General features: G+C 33.1%; 1 protein-coding gene across 2 annotated transcripts; it reads left to right on the top strand.

Annotated features, from left to right (window-relative positions):
- The first annotated feature begins 349 nt into the window (after positions 1-349).
- LOC113119912 (SLA class II histocompatibility antigen, DQ haplotype D beta chain) lies at positions 350-7771 on the top strand. 2 transcript variants are annotated; one of them, XM_026289644.1, is made up of 7 exons: positions 350-462; positions 870-952; positions 4923-4995; positions 5127-5290; positions 5443-5724; positions 7352-7468; positions 7555-7771. In XM_026289644.1, exons 2-7 carry the CDS (start codon positions 889-891, stop codon positions 7578-7580), a joined length of 726 nt encoding a protein of 241 aa, XP_026145429.1. In that variant the 5' UTR covers positions 350-462; positions 870-888; the 3' UTR covers positions 7581-7771. The 2 variants fall into 2 exon arrangements, with proteins under 2 accessions (XP_026145429.1, XP_026145428.1); XM_026289643.1 differs by lacking the exon at positions 4923-4995 and having other exon boundaries at positions 5021-5290; positions 7555-7762.
- The last annotated feature ends 3814 nt before the right edge of the window (positions 7772-11585 follow it).

Below are 11585 nucleotides of genomic sequence, written 5' to 3'. Positions count from 1 at the left end.
GTACTGTGTATATTATGTATAAACACACATACAGTATATATTTTGAAAATATTCAATTATATATTCATATTTTTATATTTTATATAATATATAAATTTATTTAATATATACAATTTTTTTTCTTAAAATATATACATGCATGTGTTTGTATATAGTAAATATACACAGTATACACCTGTATTATGTAAACAAAAACTTTTATTTTGGATGCAATTAATCGTTTGACAGGATAAATTAAAACATAAATTATAAATTATTTATGTATTAAACATGTAAAAATGCATAACACCGATCAGGATATTATCTTGAGCTACATCAGAAGGTGGCAGTAGATGTTTTTGTTGTCCGCTGAATATCGTCAGTATGTCAATTAATCCTGTTAGCATTAACATCTGTTAGCCTGCTAGCATTCCCATTCATCTCGATGACACTTCCCCACACAGTGGTGTGTTGTGCTGAGAGGTAAGTGTTATATTTGGGTAACATAAATGTACGTATAGATTGGTTTGTGTTATTTAGGTCAGAGAGTATAGAGAGTAAGTTAGTTCATTGGGTTGTCAAACTGAGCTGTTAACTATTGTGTAATTTAGTTAATTCACACTTAATGCTCTTTGATTTGTATTTTAATTTATTATAAAAAATGTTTAAATGGTAGTGGTGTGAAAAGATGTTTAAGAACAAGATCTTATTTTTGAAATGTGTTTTAGTAAAGAAAAAAAAAATTGTTGAAAGAGTGTATACAGTCATTGTACTTTTTGTTCCTGGTATCTGCGTGATTGTTTCTAAATCACGAGGAAGCTTCCACAAGCAGCGAAGCATATAAATGCTCTCATTATTCAGACTGATTACTACACTCTCTCCTCGAACAGCACTTGAAGAACAACAGAGATGAGGACACTCGGACTTGGACTGGTCTTGGTGGGCTTTGTTTTTTGTTGTGTCTCGTCTAAAGGTGAGTTTAGTTCTGTGATATTATTTAAAAACAGGACTGACTTGTAGGGCCAGTCTGGCCATTTCATGGTGACTAACCATAGGATCAAATACATTTGAGCTGTTTCTTATGGTTTGTTAAATGCACATTCCTGTTTGATCTTTCTAAAACCTCAATCCGGATAAGTAAAATGACAAATTGCTGATTTCTGGAATCTTCTGGCCTGAAATAATTGGATTATATGTTTACATCTTGATAACATCATGAGTGGACCTTAGAAAACTGTAAAGGAATAAAAAACAGAAGCAGTTCATTATGGAATGCCACATCTGACTAAATTAGAAATAAATAAATGTACAAAGATATGTGTATATATATATATATATATATATATATATATATATATATATATATATATATATATATATATATATATATATGTAAAAAAAATCTAAAATATTTAATTTAAAGTTTATTTCCTTTTTTATTTTTTCCACATTTATTTATTAACGGAGCTAGTGAAACACACACGCCATGCGTTGTATCTTAAACATGTTTGTGACTGACACCAGTGAGTGTATGCAGCTGTACAGTGGAGATGTGTTCAGTGTCAAATATCTTTCATTTATTTTGAAATTGTCACTTTTTTTTTTTTTATCACAGACACTTGTTGTGATTTATTTCTTGTTTTTCAATTAATTCATAAGTTACAACTGCACAAAGTGTTACACAAAGTGTAGCCTAAATTATTTCAATGATCTCTCTCATTTCAAAGATTTTTTTTTTCAGATATGCTATCTAATAAAAGTTAAAATATTAGGCTGTATATCAGAATACAGGCTAATTTAATTTTTTATTTAATTTTTTACTTCTTTATGAAGAATTTAAAATCAACTTCATAATAAATCCAGTGCTTCCCAAACCTGTCCTGCACCTTATGTATGTCTCCCTTATCTAACAAACCTGATCCCTCTCTCCAGCTGGTCAGTAGAGACTACAAGAATAAATGGGGTGTGTCTGATTCGGGAGGCATACAAAAGGTGCAGGACAGGGGTCCTCCAGGACAGGTTTGGGAAGCACTGGACTAATGAATTTTCATCATAAGCACGGGTGTCGAACTCAATTCCTGGAGGGTCACAGCCCAGCAGAGTTTAGCCCCAGTCCTGAATAAACACTCCAGATCCAGCTAATCAAGTCATTCAGGCTCAATCGAAAACATGCTTTGTGTGTTTGATCTAAACTCTGGGGGGCTACGGCAGTTTCGACAGCCCTGGTCATAAGTAATATAACATAATGAATACCCTAACTATTCTATAAAACAACATTTTCATTTAAAATAATGATACATTGAAAGTTCTAACCTGTAACGCAGGAAATGTAATTGTTTCTACTTAAAACCAATTTATTTTTAAGCCCTGATATTAGATATACATGAGATAATATATAATTGTTTGACTAAACGTTTAAAAATAATGAAGATGAAATGTTATGATTAAGGGAACTAAATATCTTGTCTTCTCAAGCAATAATTCCAAAAAGAAAGAGAAGCATCGGTCTTAAGGCAAAACATATTCAAGACACTTATTTATGTTATTAGGAACACCAGCATAAGAGGAAAACACAAACCAAAAGTAAAGCAAACCTCAGCGTTTCAGTAGCTGAAAGCATCGTGTTGTTCTCAGTGTTGTTCAGTCGGGACGTGTGTAGACTCACTCAGTCAGGTGTGTGCTCCTCTCTGCATTTACATTTAGTCTTTTATCAGGTGCTTTATCCAAAGCGTCTTACAGATGAGGACTATGGAAGCAATCAGAATCAACAAAAGAGCAATGATAAGCAGCTTATTGCAGAAATAATTGTATTCAGTCATATTCGTGATTTGTGGTTTAAAAAAATTTTTTTATTGAAAATTTCATTTAATAGAATAGCTAGGGTATGAATTATGTTTGTTACCTATATTTAACCCATCCGAAATGCACACACACAGAGCAGTGAACACACACACACACACACTGTGAGCACACACCCGGAGCAGTGGGCAGCCATTTATGCTGCGGCGCCCGGGGAGCAGTTGGGGGTTCGATGCCTTGCTCAAGGGCACCTAAGTCGTGGTATTGAAGGTGGATATTTCTTATGACACAAATCCATTAGCCTAGCCTTTTTATTATGAAGTTGATTAAAAATTCTTCAGAACTAATGTTAAGAAGTAAAAAGTTAAGAAATAATTAAATTAGCCTGTAGTCTAAACTATAGGCTAATTTAATAAATGTTATTAGACTGCAGATCGAAAAAAAACATTCTTGATAATCTTTAAAATGACAGAGATCACTGACAAAATTTAAGCCATACTTTCCTTGACTGCAGAAAAAAACGTAACCAGTTCATTTGCAGTGTTAACTTATGAATGAAATAAATCACCACAAGCACAATTTTTTCTTGTTTTTTTCTTGTAATCAAAACAAATATTTGACATGATTCTAGAATGAATGCTTGCTGAATGATATTTGACAGTGAACACATCTTCACTGTACAATCACTGGTGTCAGTCACAAATATTAAGGTTTTTTTCAGTCACTTTGGTGCATTTCTCAAATCAGAAATGAAATTCTCAAAACTACTTCTAAAACCTCCACATCATCTAGTCACTTATACACATCATAAAACCAGTTTCTCATTCTTTTGAACAATTTGAGATTTCTTTTGTACATTCATGCAATTGATTACACACATTTATGGGGCGGCAGTGGCTCAGTGGTTCATGTAGGTTGTCTACAAACCGGAAGATGGCCATGTGGTCTGTTGAAAGTGCTATATAAATGCAGTCCATTTACCATTTATCTGCGGTTTCCTACATTATCAGTTGCTAATGTCATGTCGCTCAAAATGTATTATATAGTTTTCTGTGCAATAGTCTCACCCCTCAAAACATAGTCTTTAGTTCATCGTATAAGTCATTAAATGCAAAATGGTTAATCTAAATGTCATAAACTGCTAAGCACACTTTTTATTTTTATTTTTACACATTATTATTAGACACTTTGTCAATTTGGCATGAATTGTGCAAGTGAATCTTGACTAATGAAGAGAATGTAGATGATAAACCAATGATAAACCATTTCTCTGAAGTAGCTCAAAGGTTCATCTCATGAATCTTCAGTTGAAAAGCTTACACTGTATAGACAGAGGACAACACAAGAGTTACACATTCTGACAATGGACTTATTTTCATCTTTGTGCCCATATTTCTTTTTCCTTTTATCACAATGACATTGTGAAGTTTTTTTTAAATTATAATTATCTTTTGGGTCAGACCGCTAGTAAAAGTGTAACTGGGAATTCTATCCAGTTTCTTTCAATCAATATCCAACATACAGCTTTTGCAGGTAATCCATGGTGTTTTAATATCTGTACGAGTTGTTTTGAGAAATGAACTTACTGTTTTGCAAATCTCAAGGATGATTTGAGAAATGTACCAAAGCGACAGAGAACAACTGTAAACATGTTTCAGGATACAAAGCTTTCCCATCTCCTCTGACTCCATTGCTATTCCTGAGAACATGCTCTCCTCATTACACCTACAGAGAAATTAATGTAGAAATACATAAATGTATATATAAATGTAGTAAATAAATCTAGAAGTATATATATGTGAAAATCAATACATTTATAAATAAATGTAGAAATAAATGAATATATGTAGATAGAAATAAATACATAAATGTAAAAATACAATTATAAATAAATAACTGTGGAAAAAAATAAAATTATAAATAATTATTTATTTTTGCTTTTTTACTTTTCTTTGTATATTTATTTATTTTCAATTGATTTTCCTTTGTTAATTTCTTTTTTATTTATTTCTAATTAAGTCAGCTGTGGCGTTCCTTAGTTCATGACCCATTTAACATTCATGGACCTTTCCAATCCACAAAAGGTTGTTTACAATGGAAGAAGATTCATTAAATTATTAATGTTCTTTTCCATTTACTGAAAGGAACCAGGAATGGTCTTCTATGTCATATTGAACACTCAAGAGTGCATCTTAACTGGCACATGCTGACCTTTCTGTGAGTAACTCTCTGTTCCCTTCAGATGTTTATGTGTTCCAGGACATCGATGAATGTGAGTTTATCAGAGAAGATTTGTCTGACATGGTCTACACAGTGAAGCTGGTCTTCAACCAAAAGCTTCTGTGCAGCTATGACTCGAGGTTGGGGAAGTACGTTGGTTACGATGAGCTTGGGATCAGAAGTGCTGAGCATTTCAACAATCAGAGCTGGAAGATGAAACAGCGGAAGGAGGAGCTGGAAACAATATGCAGAGCTAATGCCAGACTTTATATCAAAAGTGAAAAGAGAAAAGGTAAGCAACCTCAACTCCTCACATTACCTGAGTTTATTGAGCCGGAGTATAAAAGATGCCTTTTTGAGTTGTAAGAGAGTCTGAATTGATTGAAGAGATGCATCAGTTAAATTTGATGGATTTCCTTCTCATTTCTTTCATCTTCTCACCAGTGCCCCCCGTTGTTAGTGTACGCTCCAATAGTAAAGCTCGTTACGGTCAGCTGACCACGCTGGAGTGCCATGCGTATGATTTCTACCCCCAGGCCATCAACATCACCTGGCTGCTGGACGGGTCAGAGGTCACTGGAGACGTGGTCTCTACTGAACTCATGGATAACGGTGACTGGAGCTACCAGATGCACTCGTACCTGGAGCTGGTGCTGCACAGAGGAGTCTCAGTGAGCTGCAGAGTGGAGCACAGCGCTCTGGAGGAGCCCCTCGTCTGTCTGTGGGGTGAGACACACACACACACACACACACACACACTCTCATTAGATGACTGATGCAGCTCACCACTGTCATTGTGCAGATGATCGTATATGACTGATGACTCCTGCAGAAGAACTGACCAGGGTTATTACTGATCAATAAAGCTATTAATTAAATTTTTACAATAACTTTTTTTATTTATTTAAATAAAGCTGTAATAAATTAAAATATAAATATTACATTCAAAACTTAAAACTTAAACAGAAATAAAAATGTAATTGTAATATTTATAAAAACGAACAAAAATTAGCCCCAAATCACTAAAAATTAAAATGACTGAAAATAAAAAATTAAAGGCTAATTATTGTGCAAAACTAAAACTGAATATAAATAATGTTAAAATAACTCTTGAAGGGAAGTTGTATCCGTGACTCAACAGATGGTGCATAACAGAGTGACTAAAAATGTGAAAATAATTAATAAAAGCTAATTAAAATTATGCATGAAAACTATAATTATAGTATATAAATAATATTAAAATAACTTTTTTTGTAATACGGTAATGTGGTCTGGTGCCAAACATAACTAAAATATTAACTAAATTGAAATACAAAAATAAAAACTATTAATTAATTAATTAATTATTATTATGAATAATAAGAATAAATATTAATGAAAATATGAATGAAAATACCACATTATTTAATTAGTACTGGAACCGTCAAAGAAATAATAAAATGGCTAATAATGAAAAATAAAAAATATCATTGTGTATTGCTGCATACTCAAAGCACTTTATAATGATGTGGGGGTCTCTCCTCAGCCAGCAGCAGTGTACAGCATCCCCCTGGAGAGTAACTCAAATAATACACTAAAATGTAGCTAAAATTAAAATAAAATATATTATATATAAAAATAAAGGGCAATTTAAAAGAATGAATTATGATACAAAATATGAAAAAATAATAATATAATACTATATTTAAGCAATAATACTATATGAATAATATTAAAATGATGCTTGAACTGTGCAGGTATTTTGTTAATGACCCACAAATGTGGTCTGGTGCTAAACAAAATTACAAAAAATTTACTAAATTAACTAAAAATCAAACAAAAAATTTAAAATAGAAGCATGGATGCCATTTAAAAATATGAATAACTATAATAATATATAAATAATATTAAAATGACAGTGTAATTGTCCACAACTGATAAATGGGGTCTGGCGCATAACAAAATTACCTAAAAATTAAATGAAAAGAAAAATTAAGACTAATTACTATTAATTAAAAAAGCAAATAAATAATATTGGCAATAAATATTATATAACACTGGAAGTGACAAGGTACTCTGTCCATTACCCAACAAATGTGGTCCAGTCCAAAGTTTCACTTCCTCTTTTCTGTCAGCAAATACAAAGCCACTTCTTCTTCTGCTTCTGTATATGTTTGTGTTCATGAAATACTAGTTCTTCTGTCATCCTGCTGGAATTACTGAAGAAGTTTCCAGCTTGTGAAATGCATGGAGTCATGATACCCGGGTGTTTTTCTTGCGCTGTTGCTGTATTGATGTGCATGTACTGTTGAACATGTTGTGTGTGTCTTTGTCACTGGTTGACTGTCTTCCTCTCATCTTTTCTCACGCTCAGACTCGACCTCTCTCGATACCAGAATCATAAAGTTAGCTGTGGGTTGCTCTTTGTTCTTTATCGGCCTTGTTGTGACTCTTTCTGCTGCATACTGGCACTACAAGAAACAGCACCGAGGTAAACCTTGACCACTATTGGTCCGAAAATAATAACACAACCATGATAATGCAAGAATGTGTAAACTCTTTTCTTGTCTTTCCCAGGTTTTACCTCTCTTGCCCTCCATTGAGAGCTGGGTTGAACCATTGAACATCCACTCTGTGTGTGTGTGTGTGTGTGTGTGTGTGTGTGTGTGTATTTAAATCTTTTATTTCCATATTATTGCTAATTTTAATAAAGACTTATGGGCTTAACTTAGCTGTGCATGATTGCCTCTGGCTCCTTTACATATCAAAACCACAGCTCTAAACAAATCATAGGGACAGACAGAAAAAATATCCAAAATATATGCCTCAAAATTGCAACAAGGTTTTTTTTGTTAAAGCTAACGAGTTATATTTCAGATAAAAGGAGGTACAGAAATTGCATATAAAATAATTAATTTAATAGTATAACTTAAATTATTGCAAATTTAACTATTTTACATGTAATATTTTTGACAAACTGTTTTGAATTTCATTTAAAAATAATTGTAAAAAAAGATTGTTATTAAATTCTACATAAGGGTTTAAAATATAACTATTTAATTTAAATGTAAGACATATTGAGGGTCCCGTGGAAGTTTGCAGTGTATTTCAACTGCTTACACACATTTTCAAAACTTTGCCTTTTTTTTTTGCCTTCTTTGCCATAATATGAATTCCTGATAGATTTTTGAGTGTTACACAGAGAACTGTGTGAATGTGTTGTGTTTTTTTGCAAAAAGTGTTTTATTAAACAGTCCAAACCAGAATTAGTGTATGGTTTTGCGAATTTGGTTTGTAAGCGGTTAAAAAAAACAACAACTACTACTATAAATTTAGTTATTTTTTAATTGAAATATATTGATATTTATGTTTGTATTTTGAACAGCGCCACAGGTCTATTTTTTCAGTTGTACACTTCCGCCCTCCTGTGGTCAGAGACAGTATTGCTGGTGTTACGCCCGTCTAGGGGTAAAGGCATAACATAAAAAGAGAAGGGAGAAAACGGGGATTCTTTAGAGGGTTTTTAATTGAGCCAAACAAAAATACAACCAACAAAATAAGTAAATGGGGAATATTCTTCAGGAGTTGACCAGGCCAAAATAATAAACAAAACTTCTGTAGTTTAAGACCTCTTTCTTATACCCTAAACAAAATAAAAGTACAATATTTTAACCTAACTCCCTAACCAAAAAACAGAGATCAAAAGGTTACAATAAACAAAATGGCGTCAAACTCCTTACTTTCTCCCAACCCTCTAGATTTACAATGATATACAATTATTTACAAGATCAGGCAAACAGAGTTACAAGGAGAATACAAATACACATCATAAGCAATAGAGTCAAAATACCAATCAGTTCCTACTTACAAAAAAATAGTATCAAAGTTCAACAGAGACCAAACAGCCAAAAAACAACAATTCTCTCTCTCTCTACTCCGCACTGCACTGGAGAAAGGAAGTGACATCAGGGCTTTTAAGGTGTGCCTAAGATTGAATGCACTAATCTAGATGGGCCAGTCATTAACCTTTAGGAGCCAATCAGCATCCTAGCTGGACAAAACACTTTCAAATACAAAAAAAGGAGACAAAATGACAAGATGCAAAACAATGGGTTGTAACACTGGACATTTGTAAAATCCGTTTTGAATTAATTTCTACTTGATTCCACGCGTTCAATTCACAAGAAATAATCGAGTAGTCACAACAGTTAAAAATACCACGAAGAAACGCAACACACACACACACACACACACAAAAATGAAATAAATTATTCTAGCCTTAAAATGACTTTTAAACCGTGTCCTTTATACTCAGACGCCGGTGTTTGCATGAACATTCAGTTAACTCATCAGAGAAGGTAATAAGGGTTTTAAGTGGGATAAATGTGAGTATATTTATTTTATTTACACAGATCCTTTAAGAAAACACCAGCTGTGCAGCCTGTGCGAAATATTTTGTAAATTTATATAATTATTTTTTATATAAATATTTTGTAAATTTATTATAATAAATATAAATTGAGTTATATTTAAATTTAAATATATGATGTTTGTATTTTAAACAGCGCCACAGGTCTAATTTTTCAGTTGTACACTTCCGCCCTCCTGTGGTCAGAGACAGTATTGCTGGACATTTGTAAAATCGGTTTGGAATTAATTTTACTTGATTCCACGCATTTAATGCACAAGAAAAAATCGAGTAGTCACAACAGTTAAAGTTACCACGAAGAAACGCAACACACAAAAAAAAAACAGAAATAAATTATTTTAGCCTTAAAATGACTTTTAAACCGTGTCCTTTATACTCAGACGCCCGTGTTTGCATGAACATTCAGTTAACTCATCAAAGAAGGTAATAAGGGTTTTAAGTGGGATAAATGTGAGTATATTTATTTTATTTGCACAGATCCTTTAAGAAAACACCAGCTGTGCAGCCTGTGCGAAATATTTTGTCCCATTCATAACTTTGAAAGAAATATGGAACAAATTAACTGGGTTTCGGTGCCCTCTAGCGGACATCATTAACTACTACAACCCACTGTACATCAACAGCATTGCGGCGTCCTCTCGCCTCATATCCAGGTTGACATTAGTGACAGCTGAGATTTAACAACCTTTCATTTGTCTTAATGGACACATGTATATTTTTACTGTCTTTAAATTCATAATAACATTTCACAGTTTGATACTTTTGTCAAACGAATCATACAGCTACCGCTTTCAGTGCTTGTGAAACAGTAAGTGAAGTGACATTCAGTAGATCATGCAACATGAACGTTGTCAGTGAAAACGAACGCAATAATTAATGCTAAAGTTACCATATTGTTTTCAGTATTTATTGATCAAGCAGAACACATAAAATGCTTAAGCCTTTTTTTTTTTTTTTTTTTACCGTTAGGAATTAGACTCGATTTTTGCAGAGTAACATCATGAATATTTGGGGTATCTGTAATCCTGGACCATAAAACCAGTCACAAGGTTATTATTATTATTATTATTATTATTATTAATTTGAATAAATTAGCTTTCCATTGATGTATGGTTTGTTAGGATCGGACAATATTTGACAGAGATACTACTGTTTGAATATCTGGAATCTGAAGGTGCAAAAAAAAAAAAAATCTTAATGTTGGTAAAATCTTATTCAAAGTTGTCTACATGAAGTTATTAGCAATGCATATTACTAATCAAAAATATTTGCGGTAGGAATCCACATGAAAAAAATGCTATAGTAATTTTTAGTAAATAGTGTTTTTGAACCATATTATAGTAAAATGTATTATTCTTTATATATAATAGTATTAACATATCTTTGTTTGTAAATACTGTAGTATAATTAAAATAAATCTATAAACTGAGTTATATTTAAATTTAAATATATTGATGTTTGTATTTTGAACAGCGCCACAGGTCTAATTTTTCAGTTGTACACTTCCGCCCTCCTGTGGTCAGAGACAGTATTGCTGGACATTTGTAAAATCGGTTTGGAATTAATTTTACTTGATTCCACGCATTTAAGGGGGGGGGGGGGGGTGAAATGCTATTTCATGCATACTGAGTTTTTTACACTGTTAAAGAGTTGGATTCCCATGCTAAACATGGACAAAGTTTCAAAAATTAAGTTGTATGTTTGAAGGAGTATTTCTGTTCCAAAAATACTCCTTCCGGTTTGTCACAAGTTTCGGAAAGATTTTTTCGAGTATGGCTCTGTGTGATGTTAGATGGAGCGGAATTTCCTTATATGGGTCCTGGGGCACGTCTGCCGGAAGAGCGCGCGCTCCCGTATAGCAGAGCACTGAGAGCACAACAGACGTTCACTGATCAGAGCGAGAGCGTCGCGAAATGTCACAAAAGAAGTGTTTTTTTGGTTGCCAGGGCAAGACAACCCTGCACAGATTACCAAAAAAAACAGCATTAAGGGACCAGTGGATGGAGTTTATTTTTACAGAGCATCGACTGAGTTGTGCAAGTGTTTTTGTTTGTTCCCTGCATTTCGAAGATGCTTGTTTTACAAACAATGCCCAGTTTGACGCCGGATTTGCGTATCGTTTATTTCTTAAGGGTGATGCAATACCAATGAAAAAGGGTCACGATCGTGTGTTGGAACC

Source organism: Carassius auratus, chromosome 19 (assembly GCF_003368295.1).
Source record: "Carassius auratus strain Wakin chromosome 19, ASM336829v1, whole genome shotgun sequence".
In the NCBI taxonomy this organism is placed as follows: domain Eukaryota; kingdom Metazoa; phylum Chordata; class Actinopteri; order Cypriniformes; family Cyprinidae; genus Carassius; species Carassius auratus.
Note: the sequence above shows the minus strand (reverse complement) of the source record. Positions and strands in the feature narration are given on the sequence as shown.